The 26,859-nt window shown below is 35.2% G+C and overlaps 1 protein-coding gene across 1 annotated transcript; it reads left to right on the forward strand.

Annotated features, from left to right (window-relative positions):
- The first annotated feature begins 338 nt into the window (after positions 1–338).
- On the forward strand, positions 339–2,325 carry nkx3-1 (NK3 homeobox 1). The gene is made up of 2 exons (XM_061981046.1): positions 339–535; positions 612–2,325. The coding sequence occupies exons 1-2, from the start codon at positions 391–393 to the stop codon at positions 986–988; spliced, it is 522 nt and encodes a 173-aa protein (XP_061837030.1). The 5' UTR covers positions 339–390; the 3' UTR covers positions 989–2,325.
- The last annotated feature ends 24,534 nt before the right edge of the window (positions 2,326–26,859 follow it).

Below are 26,859 nucleotides of genomic sequence, written 5' to 3' on the forward strand. Positions count from 1 at the left end.
CCCGGAAAATTCGGGAGGGTTGGCAAGTATGAACCCCGTTTCCATATGAGTTGGGAAATTGTGTTTTAGATGTAAATATAAACAGAATAGGATGATTTGCAAATCCTTCCCATATGGAAACGGGGTTTGTACAACCAACGCTGGCAATTGTTATACTGGTGGAAATAAGTAGAGCATGCTTAGCAGCCTCATGTACGCATTATTTTCATTTCTGTCAAGTAAAAGAAGCAAAGTGAAAGCCCCCAGTCAGCTGTGTCCCGCCTCCTCCTCCACAACCCCGCCCCCGGACTTCTATAAAATGCCAGTGTGTGTGTGTGTGTGTGTGTGTGTGTGAGGAACACGCCGCTGTGTGACAATAGTGAGGAGGCCTCTCCCTGCTTGGACGCTAACATGTCCGATCCGGTCAAACCTCGGACGTCCTTCCTCATCGACGACATCCTGTCCATGAAGGACCACGCCGCACAAGGATGTCTGCGGACGGCGGACGGATGGGAGGAAGACGCTGACAAGTTGTCAGAGTTGGTGGAGGAAACTGGTGAGCAAGACTTTTCTTTGCAAACTGTTCCTACGTGCCCGGTGAGTAAAAGCCCACCCTATCTCGCACATCTCAGCCGCGTCCCTGGACAAGACCTGTCCCGGCACGTCCCGGTCCGACTGCTCCCCGGCCACGGGCAAAGCCAAGCGGTCCCGGGCGGCGTTCACACACCTGCAGGTGCTGGAGCTGGAGAAGAGGTTCAAAGAGCAGAAGTACCTGTCGGCCCCAGAGAGAGCGCACCTGGCCGGCGCCTTGCGGCTGACGGAGACGCAGGTGAAGATCTGGTTTCAGAACCGCAGGTACAAGACCAAGAGGAAGCAGCAGGGGTCTGAGTTGTGGAAGGACGCGTACAAAGTAGACGCTCTGGACCCCACGGCTCTCATCAGCACCTTCTGTCGGTACGGACCCTTCTTGTGGGACTACAGGGGGCCATGGAGGCCCACCTTGTGGTGAAAGTGGGAATAAAATATGACTGGCGGCTGTTATCATAATAGTCTGTATATTAGTTCTTTTATTGCAGATGTGAAAGTAAACATTACATCTCTTTAATAACATTGCTGTTATTTTAGTATAAATAGCATAATTATGTTAATTTACCTACTTTTTAACCACATTTTTACCTACTTTAACCTTCTTTTTACTTACTTGTTTAAGAAGGTTTCTGGCATAAACACTAAAGATAACAGAGTAAAATATTACAATGTGTTATTTTATCGCTGTTATTATAACAGTATGTATATTTAATGTTTTGGTACATGATATATTCGTATAAATAAGTTGTTTTATTGCTGATGTGAAAGTAAACATTAAATCTCTTTGATAACATTGATACACATTGTGATTTTAGTATAATTAGCATAATTATGTTAATTTACCTACTTTTTAACCACATTTTTACCTACTTTAACCTTCTTTTTACCTACTTTTTAACGTTTCTGGCATGAACATTGAAGATCACAGAATAAAATATTACAATGTGTTATTTGATTGCTGTTATCATAACAGTATGTATATTTAATGTTTTGGTACATGATATATTTGTATAAATACGTTGTTTTATTGCTGATGTGAAAGTAAACATTAAATGTCTTTAATAGCATTGATACACATTATTGTGATTTTAGTATAATTAGCATAATTATGTTAATTTACTTACTTTTTAACCACATTTTTACCGACTTTAACCTTCTTTTTACCTACTTTTTTAACAAGGTTTCTGGCGTAAACACTGAAGATAACAGAGTAAAATATTACAATGTGTTATTTTATTGCTGTTATTATAACAGTATGAATATTTAATGTTTTGGTACATGATATATTTGTATAAATACGTTGTTTTATTGCAGATGTGAAAGTAAACATTAAATGTCTTTAATAGCATTGATACACATTATTGTGATTTTAGTATAAATAGCATAATTATGTTAATTTACCTACTTTTTAACCACATTTTTACCGACTTTAACCTTCTTGTTACCTACTTTTTTAACAAGGTTTCTGGCGTGAACATTGAAGATCCCAGAATAAAGTATTACAATGTGTTATTTGATTGCTGTTATCATAACAGTATGTGTATTTAATGTTTTGGTACATGATATCTTCATATAAATAAGTTGTTTTATTGCAGATGTGAAAGTAAACATTACATCTATTTAATAGCATTGATACACATTGTTGTTATTTTAGTATAAATAGCATAATTATGTTAATTTACTTACTTTTGAACCACATTTTTACCTACTTTAACCTTCTTTTTACCTACTTTTTTAACAAGGTTTCTGGCATAAACACTGAAGATAACACAGAATTAAATATTACAATGTGTATTTCATCGCTGTTATTATAACAGTATGTATATTTATGTTTTGGCACATGATATATTTGTATAAATATGTTGTTTTATTGCAGATGTGAAAGTAAACATTACATCTCTTTAATAGCATTGATACACATTGTTGTGATTTTAGTATAAATAGCATAATTAAATTTTTGACCTACTTTTTAAAGACATTTTTGCCGTGAACACTGAAGATCACAGAATAAAAGATTACAAATTGTTATATGATTGCTGTTATCATAATAGTCTGTGTATTTCATATTTTGGTACATGATATATTCGTATAAATAAGTTGTTTTATTGCAGATGTGAAAGTAAACATTACATCTATTTAATAGCATTGATACACATTGTTGTTATTTTAGTATAAATAGCATAATTATGTTAATTTACTTACTTTTGAACCACATTTTTACCTACTTTAACCTTCTTTTTACCTACTTTTTTAACAAGGTTTCTGGCGTAGACACTGAAGATAACAGAGTAAAATATTACAATGTGTTATTTTATTGCTGTTATTATAACAGTATGAATATTTAATGTTTTGGTACATGATATATTTGTATAAATACGTTGTTTTATTGCAGATGTGAAAGTAAACATTAAATGTCTTTAATAGCATTGATACACATTATTGTTATTTTAGTATAAATAGCATAATTATGTTAATTTACTTACTTTTGAACCACATTTTTACCTACTTTAACCTTCTTTTTACCTACTTTTTTAACAAGGTTTCTGGCATAAACACTGAAGATAACACAGAATTAAATATTACAATGTGTTATTTCATCGCTGTTATTATAACAGTATGTATATTTATGTTTTGGCACATGATATATTTGTATAAATATGTTGTTTTATTGCAGATGTGAAAGTAAACATTACATCTCTTTAATAGCATTGATACCCATTGTTGTGATTTTAGTATAAATAGCATAATTAAATTTTTGACCTACTTTTTAAAGACATTTTTGCCGTGAACACTGAAGATCACAGAATAAAAGATTACAAATTGTTATATGATTGCTGTTATCATAATAGTCTGTGTATTTCATATTTTGGTACATGATATATTCGTATAAATAAGTTGTTTTATTGCAGATGTGAAAGTAAACATTAAATCTCATTAATATCATTGATACACATTGTTGCGATTTTAGTATAAATAGCATAATTATGTTTATTTACCTACTTTTTAACCACATTTTTACCTACTTTAACCTTCTTTTTACCTACTTTTTAACAAGGTTTCTGGCGTGAACATTGAAGATCCCAGAATAAAGTATTACAATGTGTTATTTGATCGCTGTTATCATAACAGTATGTGTATTTAATGTTTTGGTACATGATATCTTCGTATAAATAAGTTGTTTTATTGCAGATGTGAAAGTAAACATTACATCTATTTAATAGCATTGATACACATTGTTGTTATTTTAGTATAAATAGCATAATTATGTTAATTTACTTACTTTTGAACCACATTTTTACCTACTTTAACCTTCTTTTTACCTACTTTTTTAACAAGGTTTCTGGCATAAACACTGAAGATAACACAGAATTAAATATTACAATGTGTTTTTTCATCGCTGTTATTATAACAGTATGTATATTTATGTTTTGGCACATGATATATTTGTATAAATATGTTGTTTTATTGCAGATGTGAAAGTAAACATTACATCTCTTTAATAGCATTGATACACATTGTTGTGATTTTAGTATGAATAGCATAATTAAATTTTTGACCTACTTTTTAAAGACATTTTTGCCGTGAACACTGAAGATCACAGAATAAAAGATTACAAATTGTTATATGATTGCTGTTATCATAATAGTCTGTGTATTTCATATTTTGGTACATGATATATTCGTATAAATAAGTTGTTTTATTGCAGATGTGAAAGTAAACATTAAATCTCATTAATATCATTGATACACATTGTTGCGATTTTAGTATAAATAGCATAATTATGTTAATTTACCTACTTTTTAACCACATTTTTACCTACTTTAACCTTATTTTTACCTACTTTTTTAACAAGGTTTCTGGCGTAAACACTGAAGATAACAGAATAAAATATTACAATGTGTTATTTGATCGCTGTTATTATAACAGTATGTGTATTTAATGTTTTGGTACATGATATATTTGTATAAATAAGTTGTTTTATTGCAGATGTGAAAGTAAACATTAAATGTCTTTAATAGCATTGATACACATTATTGTGATTTTAGTATAATTAGCATAATTATGTTAATTTACCTACTTTTTAACCACATTTTTACCTACTTAACCTTCTTTTTACCTACTTTTTAACGTTTCTGGCATGAACATTGAAGATCACAGAATAAAGTATTACAATGTGTTATTTGATTGCTGTTATCATAACAGTATGTGTATTTAATGTTTTGGTACATGATATATTTGTATAAATAAGTTGTTTTATTGCAGATGTGAAAGTAAACATTACATCTATTTAATAACATTGATACACATTGTTGTGATTTTAGTATAAATAGCATAATTACATTAATTTACCTACTTTTTAACCACATTTTTACCGACTTTAACCTTCTTTTTAACAAGGTTTCTGGAATAAACACTGAAGATAAAAGAATAAAATTTTACAATGTGTTATTTTATCGCTGTTATTATAACAGTATGTATATTTAATGTTTTGGTACATGATATATTCGTATAAATAAGTTGTTTTATTGCAGATGTGAAAATAAACCTTAAATCTCTTTTATAACATTGATACACATTGTTGTGATTTTAGTATATCCATCCATCCATTTTCTACCCCTTATTCCCTTCGGGGTCGCGGGGGGTGCTGCAGCCTATCTCAGCTAGTAGAATTAGCATAATTATGTTAATTTACCTACTTTTTAACCACATTTTTCAACCTTCTTTTTACATACTTTTTAACAAGGTTTCTGGCATAAACACTGAAGATAAAAGAATAACATTTTACAATGTGTTATTTTATTGCTGTTGTTATAACAGTATGTATATTTAATGTTCTGGTACATGATATATTTGTATAAATAAGTTGTTTTACTGCAGATGTGAAAGTAAACATTACATCTCTTTAATAGCATTGATACACATTGTTGTGATTTTAGTATAAATAGCATAATTACATTTTTTACCTACTTTTTAACCTTCTTTTGACCTATTTTTTAACCACATTTTTGCCGTGAACACTGAAGATCACAGAATAAAAGATTACAAAGTGTTATATGATTGCTGTTATCATAATAGTCTGTGTATTTCATATTTTGGTACATGATATATTCGTATAAATAAGTTGTTTTATTGCAGATGTGAAAGTAAACATTAAATCTCATTAATAGCATTGATTCACATTGTTGTGATTTTAGTATAAATAGCATAATTATGTTAATTTACTTACTTTTTCACCACATTTTTACCTACTTTAACCTTCTTTTTACCTACTTTTTTAACAAGGTTTCTGGCATAAACACTGAAGATAACATAATTAAATATTACAATGTGTTATTTTATCGCTGTTATTATAACAGTATGTATATATAATGTTTTAGTACATGATATATTTGTATAAATAAGTTGTTTAATTGCAGATGTGAAAGTAAACATTACATCTCTTTAATAGCATTGATACACATTGTTGTGATTTTAGTATAAATAGCATAATTACATTTTTTACCTACTTTTTAACCTTCTTTTGACCTATTTTTTAACCACATTTTTGCCGTGAACACTGAAGATCACAGAATAAAAGATTACAAAGTGTTATATGATTGCTGTTATCATAACAGTATGTGTATTTCATATTTTGGTACATGATATATTCGTATAAATAAGTTGTTTTATTGCAGATGTGAAAGTAAACATTACATCTTTTTAAAAGCATTGATACACATTGCTATTATTTTAGTATAAATGGCATAATAAAAATTTTTACCTACCTTTTACCTGATTTTTAACCTACTTTTAACCTCTTTTGATTGCTTTTTAACCACATAGTTGGCGTGAACACTGAAGATCGCAGAATAAAATATTCCAAAGTGCTATCTGATTGCTGTTATCATAATAGGGTTTTTTTTATATTTTGGTACATGATATATTCGTATAAATAAGTTGTTTTATTGCAGATGTGAAAGTAAACGTTACACTTCTTTAATAGCATTGATACACATTGTTGCTATTTTAGTATAAATAGCATTATTACCTTTTTTAACCTACTTTTCACCTTCTTTTTACTTACTTTTTAACCACAATTTTGGCGTTAGCATTGAAGATCACAATAAAATATTCCAAAGTGCTATTTGAATGCTGTTATCATAATAGTATGCTTATTTAATGTTTTGTTAGATGATATATTCGTATAAATAAGTTGTTTTATTACAGATGTGAAAGTAAACATTACATATCTTTAATAGCATTGATACACATTGCTGTTATTTTAGTATAAATAGCATAATTACCTTTTTTACCTACTTTTTACCTCATTTTTAACCTACTTTTAACCTTCTTTTACTTATTTTTTAACCACATATTTGGCGTGAACACTGAAAATCACAGAATAAATTATTCCAAAGTGCTATCTGATTGTTATCATAATAATTTGTTTTATATTTTGGTACATGATAAATTGGTATACATAAGTTGTTTTATTGCAGATGTAAAGGTAAACATTAAATCTCTTTAATAGCATTGATACACATTGCTGTTATTTTATTATAAATAGCATAATTATCTTATTTTACCTACTTTTTACCTTATTTTGACCTCCTTTTTCACACATTTGACCTGAACATTGAAGATCACAAAATAAAATATTCCAAAGTGCTATTTGATTGCTTTTATCATAACAGGTTTTTTTTATATTTTGGTACATGATATATTGGTATAAATAAGTTGTTTTATTGCAGATGTGAAAGTAAACATTAAATCTCTTTAATAGCATTGATACACATTGCTGTTATTTTAGTATAAATAGCACAATTACCTTATTTTACCTACTTTTATTTACTTTTTACCTTATTTTTAACACATTTTTGGCATCAAAACTGAAGATCATAGAATAAAGTATTCCAAAGTGCTATTTGATTGCTTTTATCATAATAGTATGTGTATTTCATATTTTGGTAGATGAAATATTGGTATAAATAAGTTGTTTTATTGCAGATGTGAAAGTAAACATTAAATCTCTTTAATAGCATTGATACACATTGCTGTGATTTTAGTATAGATAACATAATTATCTTATTTTACCTACTTTTTAACCACATTTTTGCCGAGAAACACTGAAGATCACAGAATAAAATATTACAAAGTGTTATATGATTGCTGTTATCATAATAGTCTGTGTACTTCATATTTTGGTACATGAAATATTGGTATAAATAAGATGTTTTATCACAGATGGGAAAGTAAACATTACATCTCTTTAATAGCATTGATAAACATTGCTGTTAATTTAGTATAAATAGCATAATCATGTTAATTTACCTACTTTTTAAACACATTTTTACCTACTTTAACCTTCTTTTTACATACTTTTTAACAACGTTTCTGGCATGAACACTGAAGATCACAGAATAAAATATTACAATGTGTTATTTGATTGCTGTTATCATAACAGTATGTGTATTTGATGTTTTAGTACATGATATATTGTTATAAATAAGTTGTTTTATTGCAGATGTGAAAGTAAACATTAAACTTCTTTAATAGCATTGATACACATTACTGTTAATTTAGTATAAATAGCATAATACAAATGTTTTACCTACTTTTAACCTTATTTTTAACCTACTTTAACCTACTTTTTAACAAAGTTTTGGCGCTAATATAGAAGATCACAGAATAAAATATTACAATGTGTTATTTGATTGCTGTTATCATAAAAGTATGTATATTTAATGTTTTGGTACATGATATATTCGTATAAATAAGTTGTTCTATTGCAGATGTGAAAGTAAACATTACATCTCTTTAATTGCATTAATACACATTGTTATTATTTTAGTATAAATAGCATAATTACCTTATTTTACCTACATTTTACCTTATTTTTACCTATATTTTCACACATTTTGACCTGAACATTGAATATCACAGAATAAATTATTCCAAAGTGCTATTTGATTGCTGTTATTATAATAGGGTTTTTTATATTTTGGTACAGTACATGATATATTTCTATGAATAAGTTGTTTTATTGCAGATGTGAAAGTAAACATCAAATCTCTTTAATAGCATTGATAAACATTGCTGTTATTTTAGTAGAAATAGCAAAATTACCTTTTTTACCTACTTTTTACCTTATTTTGACCCAATTTTAACCAATCAAAACACTGAAGATCATAAAAAAAACTATGTGCTATTTGATTGCTCTTATCATAGTAGTCTGTATATATAATCAGAATCAACTTTATAGGCCAGGTATGTTTAAAACACAAAGAACTTGGTCGACTGGGCTTCCTTTGCACCACGTAAACAATAAATAATACCAATTCACTCAAATATAAACAAGTACATAAATAACCAATATGTGCAAGGATATTTTTGTTAAACAGAAGGATGATGAAATGAACATGATTAATGTTTTGATATATTGATAAATTGGTATAAGTGAGTTGTTTTATTGCAGATGTGAAGTAAACATTACATCTCTTTAACAGCATTGATAAACATTGCTGTGATTTTAGTATACGTAGCAAAGTTACTTTTTCTCTTCTTCTCCCTCCTATTTACCTTCTTTAAAGTTATTTTGTATCTCATGTAAGTTATATTGACATACTTTATGTCTGACGTCAACAGGAGCGGAACACACTGCTTGTATCGACGTTCCAATATCGGACATTTTCAACGCGATACCAGTTTTTTTCCCCCGATATCGGATCGGGACATCCTCTAAATGTAACAACAATGGTTCTATATTAAAGGGGCTGTTCGCAACTCACTCACGGTTACGTTTTGTACCCTAGAAAATATAACAAGAACACCACTGACTCGTCTATGTTACCATTATTAGTTTAACAGAACCTATACATTTTTAATTATATACGTTAGGTCAGAAAAAACCCACGCTATATCATCCCTACAAGCCTGCGAAACAGGCTTGTAGGGATGATATAAGTGTTTTTTTCCTGACCTAACGTATATCCCGCTCTACCCCGTATCTGTATAACGGATAAACCACAGAAACCTCGACTACATTTTTAAGTATATATATTTTTCACTAATTATATTGAATAGAAACTACTCGATGGTCCGAGGAATTTGATTGGAGTTCGGGCTTGTCACGCAACGCTGTTTCGTACACATAGGGAAATAACAATCGGCAGTCTTGTTGTTGTTATTTCTGACAGAATATGCTTTAATGAAAGCTAACGCTAGCCATCACGAGCTTTTTCATTCCAGTCTATAAAGCTATAAATATACAGACTATGTGTTATTTTTTTTACATCTGTGCAACAATATTCCATCATAAGTAGCCTGTTTATCTCATCTACATGTAGTCTGGTTAAGCTATCGCTACGTCGCTAACGTATCATTACAGCTGTCATTGAAGTTGTCTTGTTGTTGTTATTTATGACAGTGTATACTTTTAATGATAGCTAACGTTAGCCAGCATGAGCTTTTCCCTTTCAGTCTATAAAGCTATAAGTGTACAGGCAATTCAATTATTTTTACATCCGTGCAACAATATTGCATCATAAGTAGCCTGTTTATCTCTTGTTGTAAAAAAAGATATAAAAATAATAACACACAGCCTGTATATTCATATCTTTATAGACTGGAAGGTGTTAAAAGAGAAATCTAATAAACTAACCTTTGATTCTGAAGTTTACGCGCATTAGCTTTGTGTGTTGTCAACTCACGATAGCTATTTGGAAAGCTAACATGAGTATCAATAAATGTATATTCCACAGTATCATGATATCAACTGTCATGATCCGTGGTCCGGATCATGTTTTTGTATTATCTGTTAGTTTTTGGACTCCTTTAGTTCCTGTTTGTGACACCTCTGAGTTTGGTTTGGTTGCCATGGCTGCGTATTGTTTTCACCTGCCTCTGGTGTTCGGGGCGCTCACCTGTTTCTAATCAGAGGCATTATTTAAGCCTGCCTTTGCCAGTCAGTCGGCCTGGTGTCATTGTTTGCTTCACGCAACCTACTAGTAAGTCTTGTTTGTTTCATGCCACAGTTTCGTGAGTGTTCCATGCCATAGTTTAGGCTAAGTGTTTGCTTCATGCTCTCGTCACGTAAGTTTGCTTGTCTTCTAGTCCCTGCCAAGTGGTAGCTTAGTTTCGAGTGCGATCAGCACATTATTCCTTTTACTTGTTTTCTGTTTTTTGGTACTTCGCGTTATTTTCAAGATCAAATCATGTTCCTACCTGCAAGTCCTGTCCGGAGTCGTCCATTTGAGAACGAACCGCGCAGTAAGCTGCAACCCCGCCGTGCATACTTGCCAACCTTGAGACCTCCAAATTCGGGAGATTTGGGGGGTCGGGGTGGGTGGGGTTGGGGTGGGCGGGGCCAGGGGGCGGGGTTAAGGGGGAGGAGTATATTTATAGCTAGAATTCACTTAAATTCAAGTATCTTTTATATATGTGTATATATATATATATATATATATATATATATATATATATATATATATATATACTTGACTTTCAGTGAAGTCTAGATATAGATATATATATATATATATATATATATATATATATATATATATATATATATATATATATATATATATATATATATGTGTGTGTGTATATATATATATATATATATATATATATATATATATATATATATATATATATATATATATATATATATATATATATATATATATGTCTTAATAAGGTTATCCAAAAAATAGTGCTCGATACCGTAGTAGAGCGCAATATATGTATGTGTGGGAAAAAAAATCACAAGACTACTTCATCTCTAGAGATGAAGTAGTCTTGTGATTTTTTTTCCCACACATACATATATATATATATATATATATATATATATATATATATATATATATATATATATATATATATATATATATATATATATATATATATATATAAAATAAATACTTGACTTTCAGTGAAGTCTAGCTATATATGTGTTTTATTATATATATATATATATATATATATATATATATATATATATATATATATATATATATATATATATATATATATATATATATATATAAAAGAAAATTCCTGGAAAATTCAGGAGGGTTGGCAAGTATGCTGCCGTGACAACAAGACAACTCGAATGACAACTGTAATGATACGTTAGCGATGTAGCGTTAGCAATGTAGCGTTAGGGATGTAGCGTTAGCGATGTAGCGTTAGCGATGTAGCGTTAGCTTAACCGGACTTCATGTAGAGGAGATAAACAGACTACTTATGATGCAATATTGTTGCACAGATGTAAAAATAATAACACATAGCCTGTATATTTATATCTTTATGGACTGGAAGGTGTTAAAGGATAAATTTAATAAACTAATCCTGTAATACGTAAACTTCAGAATCAAAGGTTAGTTTATTAAATTTTTCTTTTAACATCTTTCAGTCTATAAAGCTATAAGTATACAGGCTACGTGTTATTATTTTTACATCTGTGCAACAATATTGCATCATAAGTAGCCTGTTTATCTCATCTACATGTAGTCTGGTTAAGCTGACGCTACATCGCTAACGTATCATTACAGTTGTCATTCGAGTTGTGTTGTTGTTATCATGATATTGTGGAATATATATTTAATGATAGCTAATGTTAGCTTTCCAAATAGCGATCATGAGCTGACGAAACACAAAGCTAATGCGCAAGCACTTATTAAGCACGTAAACTTCAGAATCAAAGGTTAGTTTATTAGATATCTCTTTTAACACCTTTCAGTCTATAAATATATAAATATACAGACTACGTGTTATTATTTTTTAATTTATGCCAGAATATTGCATTATAGGCCGTCTGTTTATCTCGTCTACATGAAGTTCGGTCCGGTTGAGCTAACGCTGACAGAATGTAACTAATATCATGCTCATCATGCTTTACCATGAATTGATTAACGTGGACCCCGACTTAAACAAGTTGAAAAACTTATTCGGGTGCTACCATTTACTGGTCAATTGTACGGAATATGTACTGTACTGTGCAATCTACTAATAAAAGTTTCAATCAATCAATCAAAACGCTAGCTTGCTAGCATGATATCCTTTGGCATGCTAACTTTTTTAGCTACTTTTGCTACTGTTTAGTCCAGAGTCATATAACTTGGTATGTGACACTTGTTAACTGTTAGCATGCAAACGATAGCATGCTAGGAAGCTAACTTAGGCTTGCTAACTTTTTCATCGATTTTTACACTTTTTTTGTATTTCCGCAGCCAAACACCTTTGAGTCGTATAATTTGGTATATGAAACCTGCTGAATGTTACTGTATCATGCTATTGTTAGTACACTTTCTAAGTGTTAGCATTTTTATGTAAACATGCTACTGTTTTTGGCTAGCTCTGTGGCTTTTTCTGTACAGTAACACCTAAAACTCACAGATTTAGACACTCGGCACCATCTATTAAGTACTGAGGCTTCCGACGACCCCCGGCCAGAGATCGAGGGCACAGATAGCAGGCCCATCAAAATGTTCTTGTTGTTACTATGATACCGTACAATATACATTTAATGATAGCTAATGTTAGCTTTCCAAATAGCTATTATGAGCTGACAACACACAAAAGCTAATGTGCGAGCACTTATTACGTACGTACTTCAGAATCAAAGGTTAGTTAATTAGATTTCTCTTTTAACACCTTTCAGTCTATAAAGATATAAATATACAGGCTATGTGTTATTATTTTTTAATCTATGCAAGAATATTGCATTATAAGCCGTCTGTTTATCTCATCTACATGTAGCTCATGCTACATCGCTAACGTGTCATTACAGCTGCCGTTGGAGTTATCTAATAATAGTTATATAGGGCAGGGCAGACAAAAAAAGACGACTTAAATGTACTATAAAAACCTAAGTCTGTAACTACATGTTCCACTGTCCTACTTGCTAATGTTATCAATATTTAGGAAGATGCTATACAGTTGTGCTCATAAGTTTACATACCCTGGGGAAATGTATGATTTCTTGGCCATTCTTCAGAGAATATGAATGATAACACAAAAACCTTTCTTCCACTCATGCTTAATGGTTGTGTGAAGCTATTTATTGGCAAACAACTGTGTTTACTCTTTTTAAATCAAAATGACAAAAGAAAGTACCCAAATGACCCTGATCAAAAGTTTACATACCCCAGTGACTTTGATCTGATAACATGCACAAAAGTTGACACAAACAGGTTTGAATGGCTAATCAAGGTTCCAATCCTCACCTGTGACCTGTTTGTTTGTAATTAATGTGTGTGTATAAAAGGTCAGTGAGTTTCTGGGCTTCTGACAGACCATTGCATCTTTCATCCAGTGCTGCACAGATGTTTCTGGATTCTGAGTCATGGGAAAGGCAAAAGAATTGTCAAAGGATCTGCGAGAAAAGGCAATTGGACTGCATAAAACAGGAAAAGGGTATAAAAAGATGTCCAAGGAATTGAGAATGCCAATCAGCAGTGTTCAAACACTGATTAAGAAGTGGAAAATGAGGGATTCAGGTAGACCTGCAAAGATTTCAGCCCCAACTGCCAGGAAAATTGTTCGAGATGCAAAGAAAAATCCACAAATAACTTCAGCTGAAATACAGGACTCTCTGAAAAATTGTGGTGTGGCTGTTTCAAGATGCCCAATAAGGAGGCACTTGAAGAAAAATGGGCTGCATGGTCGAGTCGCCAGAAGAAAGACATCACTACAAATTAGTTTGTTCCAGAAGGTTTGAGGCTTGTCTCTGTGCTGTTTGGCGTAATGTAAGCGGGATACTTTGTGACATTTGCGCAGAAATGGCTTTCTTCTGGCGACTCGACCATGCAGCCCATTTTTCTTCAAGTGCCCTCAGGAAGAGGTGCTTTAAGACATGGCTAGCTAGCTAGCTAGCGGCTAACGTCCAGCCGCTGTCTGCAGTGTTTTAGCTACTTCTAAATCACTAATCCTTGTCTCCATGGCGACAAATAAAGTACGTTTCTTACAAGTATCATCCCTGCAGGATGAGGAATAGCTAAACATGCTTCACTACACACCGTAGCTCACCGTCGTCAAAATGTAAACAAACGCCATTGGTGGATCTACACCTGACATCCACTGTAATGATACCAAGTACAGGAGCGTATCTAGTCGATACTACTACGATTACGTCGATATTTTTTGGCATCACAACATATGGCCAATGTATGATCCTGTAACGACTTGGTATTGGCTTGATACCTAAATTTGTGGTATCATCCAAAACTAATGTAAAGTATCAAACAACAGAAGAATAAGTGATTATAACATTTTAACAGAAGTGTAGATTGATTGATTGATTGATTGATTGATTGGACATGTTAAAAGAGTGAGTAAGCAGATATTAACAGTAAATGAACAAGTAGATTAATAATTCATTTTCTACCACTTGTCCTTAATAATGTGGACAAAATAATAGAATGATAAATGACACAATATGTTACTGCATATGTCAGCAGACTAATTAGGAGCCTTTGTTTGTTTACTTACTAATAAAAGACAAGTTGTCTAGTATGTTGACTATTTCATTTAAGGACAAACATGCAATAATAAACGTATGTTTAAAGTACCCTAAGATTTTTTGTTAAAATAAAGCCAATAATGCAATTTTTTGTGGTCCCCTTTATTTAGAAAAGTATCAAGTATATGTATATGTATATGTGTGTGTATGTATGTATGTTTATATATGTGTATGTGTACATATGTGTATGTATATGTGTACATATGTGTATGTATATGTATATATGTGTATGTGTGGGTATGTATACGTGTATGTGTGTATGTGTATGTATATATGTATGTATGTATGTATATTTCTGGGGGTACGCTCTGGGCCTGCCTGTCAGACGGGGGTCGACGCCTCAGGCTACTGCATCCGAACTGCGTGTCTGGAGCTCCTGGGTCCCGCTGTCCATCCCTTCCGGGTGCCCGTCTTGGTTGGGGCCTGTTGGGCCTAGTCCCTGCGTCTATTGTGGTAGCTTGGTGCTGCAAGGTATTCCGAGGTGCTGCGAGTCGGCCAGTTGCTGGGGTAGTGACCTTGTTTGTCAGCATGTCTGTGATCTTCTTTTAATTCTTTTTTTTTTTAATTAATTAATTTATTTATTTATTTATTTATTTATTTTTTTATATATTTTATTAATATTATTTTTTAATTTTCCCCTCCCTCAGGGGGGGGGCTCGGCGGGGCGGTTGCTGGTTGTTCCATCTCCATCGTTGGGGTCCCTGCGGGTGGGGTGGGTGGTTCCCGTGGCCCTGTGCCTGGGTGGTCCTGCGGCGGCCGGTTTGGGTGGGGTGGCCGGGGGCTGGCCTCGCCGCGCTCTCCGGGGGTGGGGGGTGGGCTCGTGGGGGCCCGGTTGCCGGTGGGGCGGGGGCGGTCTTCCCGTCCGGTTGCGGGGAGTCTCTGGGTCCCTCGGGCGGGGCGTCTCGCCTTTCTGCCCGTGTGGGGTGTGGTCTCTCGCTGGCTTGGGGTCTGGCTGTCCCCTGCTTTTCTCGTGCCCTGTCCTCTGCCGGGTGCGTCTGTCTGCGGCCTGCTGCTGGCCCTTGTGGGCGGTACGGTGGGTCGGGCTCTGGGGTTCCTGTCGCTGGCCGGCTTGGCTGCGTGGGGGGCGGTGGTCCCTGGTTCCCTGGGCACCACGCCTCCTGTTTGTGGGTTGGGCTCTCGGGGGTGATGGGGCCGTGCTCTGGCTCCCACGCACTCTGGGAGTCGAATGTATTGTACATGCAAATTCACATATGCTCACATACGTACATAGGTACCTACGCTCCCACATACATACACAAATACAGTACATATTTACCTACCTAATGTTCGTACATCCACACGCACATTCAATATACAAACATACACATACACATACTGTACATATACATTCACTGTACAAACACATATACACATTCTGTACATATACATTCATTGTACAAACACATATACACATTCTGTACATATACAAGTACATATGCATACTTACACTCATGCACATAATCACGTTTCATCAAACATATATTAACGTTGTTGCCCTAGGGTAAACTGGGTGTAACACATGGCACACTGACAAAGCTTAACCTATTGTGACTATAACAATCTACAAGGTTAATGTAGGTTGCTTCTCTTTCTCCCCCTCCATTTTTCTGCATTCTTTCGTATCTCAAGTTATCATTACGTATATGTATTGTTGCATTTAAACAACTGTATTGTTGATAATAAAGGTAAATTATTGGTATTGTTCATTATCAATAGCGCTATTTCTATTGGTATTTGTATTGATCCATTTGTAGTGTAATAATGCTCATTGTCATTTCTGTATTATTTTTTATTTTTCGCTAACTGCTTATTTGCTATTACTTTTACCATCATATTTGTACATGTCATATTTGCTGATGTTGCTCTATTGTTGTTGTTGTTGTTGTTTGCTGTTGTTGTTTTTGTCTCTCTGTCTAATCCCCCTCTTGTCCCCACAATTTCCCCCTCTGTCTTCTTTTTTTTTCTCTTTCTATCCCCTCCTGCTCCGGCCCGGCTGCACTAAATGATAATATAAATACATTTAATAAAGTCAAATACAAATAAGGCAACAAGAGAAGTATCCTACACTTCTCTTTTGTAAAGTAAATCTGAACAGCCGACATGGGCATCTACATCAACTATATGATTTGCCTGAGAAGCTGGACAGGACAGGACAAAAAAAAAAAAAAAAAAAAAAGAAAAGTATCAAAAAGTACTGAAAAGTATCGAAAAGTATCGAAATAATTTTCGTACCAGTACCGGTACCAAAATATTGGTACTGGGACAACACTAGTACACACGCACGGGCATTGGACTACACGCACACAGACTGAGATAAACATTTGAACATAATTTTACTACAATAACACTTCCTTATGTTTCTCATAATATGACCCCTTTAAAACACATTAGCGCCCTCTAGGCATCCGCATGAAGGTCGCAAACAGCCCTTTTAATTTGGAGGCTGTGATTTGATCAAACTAAAATACATAAATAAGTAGCCTCTTTCACAAAGTAACTTGAATCATAAAAAGTGTGTACTGCAAACGACAGCCTCAACGATAAACATCTTGTTGAATGGAAACCTCTGGAATCCGGGCATGGTTATCTATTATTTTCCAATACAGTCTGTGTATGTCATCACGTTACGTTGTGCAGGTGGAGCCGGAGAAAGGTCCAGGTGAGTGAACATGAGACAAGAAGAAGAATAGGGACAGATTCCTTTACCAGAGCAAGTAATCAGATTACTCAAGGGCCGCAAGGTAGGACTGAGTCATGATTCAATGCAATGGTTGATAGAGGTCAATCATGGATGAAGTAGTAGAAGGTTAAAATTAGCTAATTGTGACTCATCATCATACCAACACCAACCAATCATCATGGATTTTCTCCGTTTCTATGGATGTTCTCATTCATACAGCTCTTTATTTTTTGGAATGGATTCGCAGTCCATTTTCTGTCTTTGTAGCTTTAAAGGAAGCTACTGAGCTACATGGCTCTAAAAGGAGCTAAGCTACAGGAAAAGCTACTGGTTAAAAAAGTAGCTAAGCTATTGGTTGGAAAAAGTAGCTAAGCTACTGGAAAAGCTCCTGGTTAAGAAAAGTAGCTAAGCTACTGGAAATGCTCCTGGTTGAAAAAAAAAAAGTAGCTAAGCTACTGGTTAAAAAAGTAGCTAAGCTACTGGAAAAGCTACTGGTTGAAAAAGTAGCTAAGCTACAGGAAAAGCTACTGGTTAAAAAAGTAGCTAAGCTACTGGTTGGAAAAAGTAGCTAAGCTACTGGAAAAGCTACTGGTTAAGAAAAGTAGCTAAGCTACTGGAAATGCTCCTGGTTGAAAAAAAAAAGTAGCTAAGCTACTGGAAAAGCTACTGGTTGAAAAAGTAGCTAAGCTACAGGAAAAGCTACTGGTTAAAAAAGTAGCTAAGCTACTGGTTGGAAAAAGTAGCTAAGCTACTGGAAAAGCTACTGGTTGAGAAAAGTAGCTAAGCTACTGGAAATGCTCCTGGTTGAAAAAAAAAAAGTAGCTAAGCTACTGGTTAAAAAAGTAGCTAAGCTACTGGAAAAGCTACTGGTTGAAAAAGTAGCTAAGCTACTGGTTAAAAATGAAGCTAAGCTACTGGTTAATAAAGTAGCTAGGCTACTGGAAAACCTACTGGTTAAAAAAAGAAGCTAAGCTACTGGAAAATCTACTGGTTAAAAAAGGAGCTAAGCTACTGGTTAAAAAAGTAGCTAAGCTACTGGAAAAGCTACTGGTTAAAAAAGGAGCTAAGCTACTGGAAAAGCTACTGGTTAAAAAAGGAGCTAAGCTACCGGAATAGCTACTGGTTAAAAAAGTAGCTAAACTACTGGTTAAAAAAGTAGCTAAGCTACTGGAAAAGCTACTGGTTAAAAAAGGAGCTAAGCTACTGAAAAAGCTACTGGCTAAAAAAAAAAGGGCTAAGCTACAGGAAACGCTACTGGTTAAAAAAGAAGCTACGCTACTGGTTAAAAAAGGAGCTAAGCTATTGGTTAAAAAAGTCGCTAAGCTACTGGAAAAGCTGCTGGTTAAAAAAGGAGCTAAGCTACTGGAATAGCTACTGGTTAAAAAAGTAGCCAAGCTACTGGTTAATAAAGTAGCTAAGCTACTGGAAAAGCTACCGGTTAAAAAAGGAGCTAAGCTACTGGAAAAGCTACTAGTTAAAAAAGGAGCTAAGCTACTAGTTAAAAAAGGAGCTAAACTACTGGAAAAGCTACTGGTTAAAAAAATGTAGCTATGCTAGCTATGCTACTGGTTAAAAAAGTACCTAAGCTACTGGAAAATCTACTGGTTAAAAAAGGAGCTAAGCTACTAGAAAAGCTACTGGTTAAAAAATGAGCTAAGCTACAGGAAAAACTACTGGTTAAAAAAGGAGCTAAGCTACTGGTTAAAAAAGGGGCTAAGCTACTGGTTAAAAAAGTAGCTAAGCTACTGGAAAAGCTACTGGTTAAAAAAGAAACTAAGCTACTGGTTAAAAAAGGAGCTAAGCTACTTGTTAAAAAAAGTAGCTAAGCTACTGGTTAAAAAAGGAGCTAAGCTACTGGTTAAAAAAGGAGCTAAGCTACTGGAAAAACTACTAGTTAAAAAAGTAGCAAAGCTACTGGTTAAAAAACTAGATAAGCTACTGGAAAAGCTACTGGTTAAAAAAGGAACTAAGCTACTGGTTAAAAAGGGAGGTAAGCTACTGGAAAAGCTACTGGTTAAAAAAGTAGCTAAGCTACTGGTTAAAAAAGTAGCTAAGCTACTGGTTAAAAAAGGAGCTAATCTACTGCTTAAAAAAAGTAGCTAAGCTACTGGTTAAAAAAGTAGCTAAGCTACTGGAAAAACTACTAGTTAAAAAAGTAGCAAAGCTACTGGTTAAAAAAGGAACTAAGCTACTGGTTAAAAAAGGAGCTAAGCTACGGGAAAAGCTACCGGTTAAAAAAGTAGCTAAGCTACTTGTTAAAAAAGTAGCTAAGCTACTGGTTGAAAAAGGACCTAATCTACTTCGTTAAAAAAAGAGCTAAGCTACTGGAAAGTGTAGCTAAGCTATGTAGCCTAGCTACATGTAGCTCGCTACTGCTTGTGGCTTAGCTTAGTACATTTTCCGAGTAGCTTGCCCGTCACCGGAGCTAACAATGGCAAACACAAGATTGGAGGAGGAGACACAACTCTCACGAGACAAGGATCTTAAAGAGTCTTATCACTGCGTGACCGTCACAAGATGCCAACGTGACACGAGAGCAAGAGAACCTGTCAAGTGGCTCCACTCGTCACTGTGACCATTGCAAGAAGACAAACCAGTTTTAATGGTACAAGATGAACAAAGAGGGCAAATACCAGAAAGCAAGAAAAAAGACTGATCCTCTTATCAGCGTGCGCAGCCTTTATTCCAAGCCCTCAGCGTAAACAGCTAATTAGCCACCAAGAGGGCAGATAGCGTCTGTTTTGACGGCCAGCAGAATGTGAGGGTATCTGCCAGCGTCCCTGGGCGGGCCACGTGTGAGCCGATAAAGGAACATGTTGCATTGCCCAACTCCAAGAGATGTTGGCTCCTAAACAGCAGATATCCCACTGGTGTGCACCCGGATGAAGGACCTGCCATTAGGAACACTGGCGGAAGGAGTTGTGTTTATTTAGGCCCCGTCTACACTAAGCCGGGGTTATCCAGGGTAAATCCCACCTACCCTTATCCGTGTCCACACACAACAATGCCACCGTTTAAAGGGGAACATTATCACCAGACCTATGTAAGCGTCAATATATACCTTGATGTTGCAGAAAAAAGACCAAATATTTTTTAACCGATTTCCGAACTCTAAATGGGTGAATTTTGGCGAATTAAACGCCTTTCTAATATTCGCTCTCGGAGCGATGACGTCACAACGTGGCGTCACATCGGGAAGCAATCCGCCATTTTCTCAAACACCGAGTCAAATCAGCTCTGTTTTTTTCCGTTTTTTCGACTGTTTTCCGTACCTTGGAGACATCGTGCCTCGTCGGTGTGTTGTCGGAGGGTGTAACAACACGAACAGGGACGGATTCAAGTTGCACCAGTGGCCCAAAGATGCGAAAGTGGCAATAAATTGGACGTTTGTTCCGCACACTTTACCGACGAAAGCTATGCTACGACAGAGATGGCAAGAATGTGTGGATATCCTGCGACACTCAAAGCAGATGCATTTCCAACGATAAAGTCAAAGAAATCTGCCGCCAGACCCCCATTGAATCTGCCGGAATGTGTGAGCAATTCAGGGACAAAGGACCTCGGTAGCACGGCAAGCAATGGCGGCAGTTTGTTCCCGCAGACGAGCGAGCTAAACCCCCTATCGACCCTAGCTTCCCTGGCCTGCTAACATCAACTCCAAAACTGGACAGATCAGCTTTCAGGAAAAGAGCGCGGATGAGGGTATGTCTACAGAATATATTAATTGATGAAAATTGGGCTGTCTGCACTCTCAAAGTGCATGTTGTTGCCAAATGTATTTCATATGCTGTAAACCTAGTTCATAGTTGTTAGTTTCCTTTAATGCCAAACAAACACATACCAATCGTTGGTTAGAAGGCGATCGCCAAATTCGTCCTCGCTTTCTCCCATGTCGCTGGCTGTCGTGTTGTTTTCGTCGGTTTCGCTTGCATACGGTTCAAACCGATATGGCTCAATAGCTTCAGTTTCTTCTTCAATTTCGTTTTCGCTACCTGCCTCCACACTACAACCATCCGTTTCAATACATGCGTAATCTGTTGAATCGCTTAAGCCGCTGAAATCCGAGTCTGAATCCGAGCTAATGTCGCTATATCTAGCTGTTCTACCCGCCATGTTTGTTTGTATTGGCATCACTGTGTGACGTCACAGGAAAATGGACGGGTGTATAAAACGATGGTTAAAATCAGGCACTTTGAAGCTTTTTTTAGGGATATTGCGTGATGGGTAAAATTTTGAAAAAAACTTCGAAAAATATAATAAGCCACTGGGAACTGATTTTTAATGGTTTTAACCCTTCTGAAATTGTGATAATGTTCCCCTTTAAGACCCCCTCCCCCTCTCCGTCGCAACGCGACCTAATACGCATGCGCGGAAAATGCGCACGTCATAGTCACCTCCAGTGTTGCTTTGTGTGCAACTTCTTAAATTTAACTTATCTGAACAATATCCAGTGTTGTGGTATTTCAATTAACTGGAATCCAGTGTGCTGTGGTGCCCTGTTGTAGTGAATCACACCTGAGACATCATGAATTAATCAAATCTTTATTAGACATGTAAACAATTTGATAAAGAACATTTTACATCAATCAATTTAGGGATCTAGATATGTGGTCAGTTAAAGTTAAGTTAAGTTAAAGTACCAATGATTGTCACACACACACTAGGTGTGGTGAAATGTGTCCTCTGCATTTGACCCATCCCCTTGTTCACCACCCGGGAATCATTTTTTGGTGATTTAACCCCCAATTCCAACCCTTGATGCTGAGTGCCAAGCAGGGAGGTAATGGGTCCCATTTTTATAGTCTTTGGTATGACTCGGCCGGGGTTTGAACTCACAACCTACCGATATCAGGACGGACACTCTAACCACTCGGCCACTGAGTAGATCACCTTCATTGTCCATACGTTTTTGGTGACTTTATATACAGTACTCTGGTTCTTAACCTTGTTGGAGGTGCCGAACCCCACCAGTTTCATATGCGCATTCACCGAACCCTTCTTTAGTGAAAAATAAAATGTTATATTTTTTTCAAATTCAAGAAAAAATTATATGTTTTTTTACCGGTGCACAAAATGAACCGTGCATGAACATCACCTTGTTCAAAGAACAAAACCAACATGAACTCACAACAAATTACACACTTTACACACATTACCATGAATTGATTAACGTGGACAACAAGTTGAAAAACTTATTCGGGTGTTCCCATTTAGTGGTCAATGGTACGGAATATGTACTGTACCGTGTAAACTGTACTGTTTCATATAATGTATTCTCTTCCTTTGCAATCTGCTAGTAAAAGTTTCAATCGATCAATCAAACAACCTGCAAATCAGATGGAAAATTAAAGGGAACATTGTTTGGGGGTATCCATAATACGCTGATAGGGAGAAGTTTTTATTTACACGATAAGTCGGATGTGTCTTTACCTCTGTGGCGGAGGCTCTGCCGAACCCCTGAGGCCGACTCACCGAACCCCTAGGGTTCGATCGAACCCAGGTTAAGAACCACTGGTCTCGACGTTGAGTCCGCGGCATACATGGCAGACAATAACTGATACAGTCTGCTTTGCCAGACCAAAAGCATTCGCTGTTTTCCGTAGTTTTCCCTCGACGGCCAGGTAATACAAAGCACACGCTACCTTTTTTATCACATCCACGGGAGCTCGCATTCTCGTTGTCTCTCCTTTGACAAATGGACGAAGTTTTTCGCTAAGTAGAATCACAGCTGACCCGGACATTGGAAAGTTCTCTTGCCGTCTGATAAGTGTTGTATCCCAAATAGCTGCAATCGCTTTCTCTTAAGGTATTCATGTGTGATTTCCACAAGTGTCTGTACAGACGGAAGGAGAAACTCGAGCATGTCTGGATGAATCGCCTCCATATTTCCAGTGGTTAGGTCCGAGTTACGAAACCGCTTTATTATGAAGCTGGCTGTGGCTCGTTCTTTCTGACGTCACTTCCTTTGTGGGGCGCGGTCTTTCAGGCGTCACTTCCTCTCCGAACTCAGTTTGTAAACGATCAATGAGTCCATACAAAGCTATGAGTCGGAGATTCAAGAAATACACGGCACACTTACTGTGTAAAAAACAATTGTCCGAGGAGGGGGACCTTAAACGCTGGTTTAGTGTGGCTGAAACGGGGCTTAGGCTAAATAATTATTCGTTTAAGGCAGGGGTCGGCAACCCAAAATGTTGGAAGAGCCATATTGGACCAAAAATACAAAAACCAAATCTGTCTCGGGCCGCAAAAAAATTAAATCCTTCTATAAGTGATATAATGAAGTCAACACATGATATAAGTGTCTTTGTTAGCTATATTAGCCTACTATCAAAATGATAGTTTACGTTAAGGAAATTAAATGAGCTCAATAATACCTACAAACGAGGCATAATGATGCAATATGTACATGCAGCTAGCCTAAATCGCATGTTAGCATCGATTAGCTTGCCAAATATGCCTGATTAGCACTCTAAACAAGTCAATAACATCAACAAAGTTCACCTTTGTGCATTAGTGCACAGCATAAAAAGTTTGGTGGACAAAATGAGACAAAGAATGAGTGGCATAAATATGTCTTTCTGTGGCATCGTTATACATGTAAACAAACTACGGTCAGTTCAAGGACGGCCAAAATTAGAAGGACAAAACGGCGCTCACCAAATAGTCTCATCAGATAATCATGTTCAATATAAACAGTGGGATTTCTAACAAGTAGGGATGTTTGTGTCATGTTTGTCCTCCTACAGAAACCATATTAAAACAAAAATATATTTTTCCCCTATCTTTTTTTATTTTCATACCTTTTTGAAAAAGCTCCAGGGAGCCACTAAAGCCGCTAAAGAGCCGCAAGTGGCTCGAGAGCCGCAGGTTGCAGACCCCTGGTTTAAGGGGTTATCCGGCTTAGTGTAGACGTAGCCTCAGGCTGCTGTTAGGGCTTTAAAGCCTGGTGAGGTCCCAGTATTTGTGGCATTTCTCACATTTGGTCCTGGACTTTTTTACTATGACTCCTAATTAAGGATTTAACGGTTTTGTAAATAAATGGTAAATGGGCTACACCTTTTCGGACTATAAGTCGCAGTTTTTTTCATAGTTTGGCTGGGCTCCAGTGTGACTTACAGTATATATGTTTTTTTCCTTCTTTATTATGCATTTTCGGCAGGTGCGACTTATACTCCGGTGCGACTTATACTCCGAAAAATACGGTACATGTATAGCGCTTTTCTACCTACAAGGTACTCTAAGCATTTTGACACTATTTCCATATTCACCCATTCACACACACATTCACACACTGATGGCGGGAGCTGCCATGCGAGGCCCTAACAACCACCCATCAGGAGCAAGGGTGAAGTGTCTTGCTCAAGGACACAACGGACGTGACGAGGTTGGTAGAAGGTGGGGATTGAACCAGGAACCCTCAGGTTGCTGGCACGACCACTCTCCCAACCGCGCCACGCCGTAGTTACAGTAATGCCATTTTAAATTAGTAAATATTATTTAATTCATTATTTCACAATTGATTGAATTTTATGTATATCATTTATAATTTACAAAACCCAAAACCAGTGAAGTTGGCACATTGTGTAAATGGTAAATAAAAACAGAATACAATGATTTGCAAATACACGTACGTACAAACCCCGTTTCCATATGAGTTGGGAAATTGTGTTAGATGCAAATATAAACGGAATACAATGATTTGCAAATCCTTTTCAACCCATATTCAATTGAATGCACTACAAAGACAAGATACAGTATTTGATGTTCAAACTCATAAACTTTTTTTTTTTTTTTGCAAATAATAATTAACTTAGAATTTCATGGCTGCAACACGTGCCAAAGTAGTTGGGAAAGGGCATGTTCACCACTGTGTTACATGGCCTTTCCTTTTAACAACACTCAGTAAACGTTTGGGAACTGAGGAGACAACAAAACATCAAATATGTTGTCTTTGTAGCATATTCAACTGAATATGGGTTGAAAATGATTTGCAAATCATTGTATTCCGTTTATATTTACATCTAACACAATTTCCCAACTCATATGGAAATGGGGTTTGTAGAATTTAATGGCAGCAACACATTGCAAAAAAGTTGGCACAGGGGCATGTTCACCACTGTGTTACATGGCCTTTCCTTTTAACAACACTCAGTAAACGTTTGGGAACTGAGGAGACACATTTCTTAAGCTTTTCAGGTGGAATTCTTTCCCATTCTTGCTTGATGTACAGCTTAAGTTGTTCAACAGTCCGGGGGTCTCCGTTGTGGTATTTTAGGCTTCATAATGCGCCACACATTTTCAATGGGAGACAGGTCTGGACTACAGGCAGGCCAGTCTAGTACCCACACTCTTTTACTATTTAATTAATTATTTCATGATTTATTTATGATAACATGGAACAAAATAAAATAAATAAATACATCTCTGAATAATAACTTTAATGTCTCATTAATTAATTATGATTAGAATAAATTACAAAAATGTAATATTAAATATGCCATTCATTCATTTAATGTACATGTATTTTTTCCAACACAGAATTAATTAATTGTCATTTAATTATTTCCGCATTTAATTAATTACTCCCGTATTCAATTAATTATTTCATGATTTATTTAGGGTAAAATGGGACAAAATAAAATAAATAAATACATATTTGAATAATAACTTTAATGTCTCAATGAATTATGATTGGAATTAAATACAAACATGTGGTATTAAATATGCCATTCATTTATTTAATGTAAAATTACATTTACTTATTTTTAACAGAGAATTAATTAATTGTCATCTAATTATTTCTGCATTTAATTAATTAATCCCGTATTTAATTAATTATTTCATGATTTATTTAGGGCAAAATGGGACAAAATAAAATAAATAAATACATCTTTGAATAATAACTTTAATGTCTCATTAATGAATTATGATTGGAATCAAATACAAACATGTGGTATTAAATATGCCATTCATTTATTTAATGTAAAAGTACATTCATTTATTTTAACACAGAATTAATTGTCATGTAATTATTCTCGCATTTAATTAATTACTCCCGTATTTAATTAACTATTTAATGATTTATTTAGGGCAAAATGGG

Source organism: Nerophis lumbriciformis, linkage group LG20 (genome assembly GCF_033978685.3).
Source record: "Nerophis lumbriciformis linkage group LG20, RoL_Nlum_v2.1, whole genome shotgun sequence".
In the NCBI taxonomy this organism is placed as follows: domain Eukaryota; kingdom Metazoa; phylum Chordata; class Actinopteri; order Syngnathiformes; family Syngnathidae; genus Nerophis; species Nerophis lumbriciformis.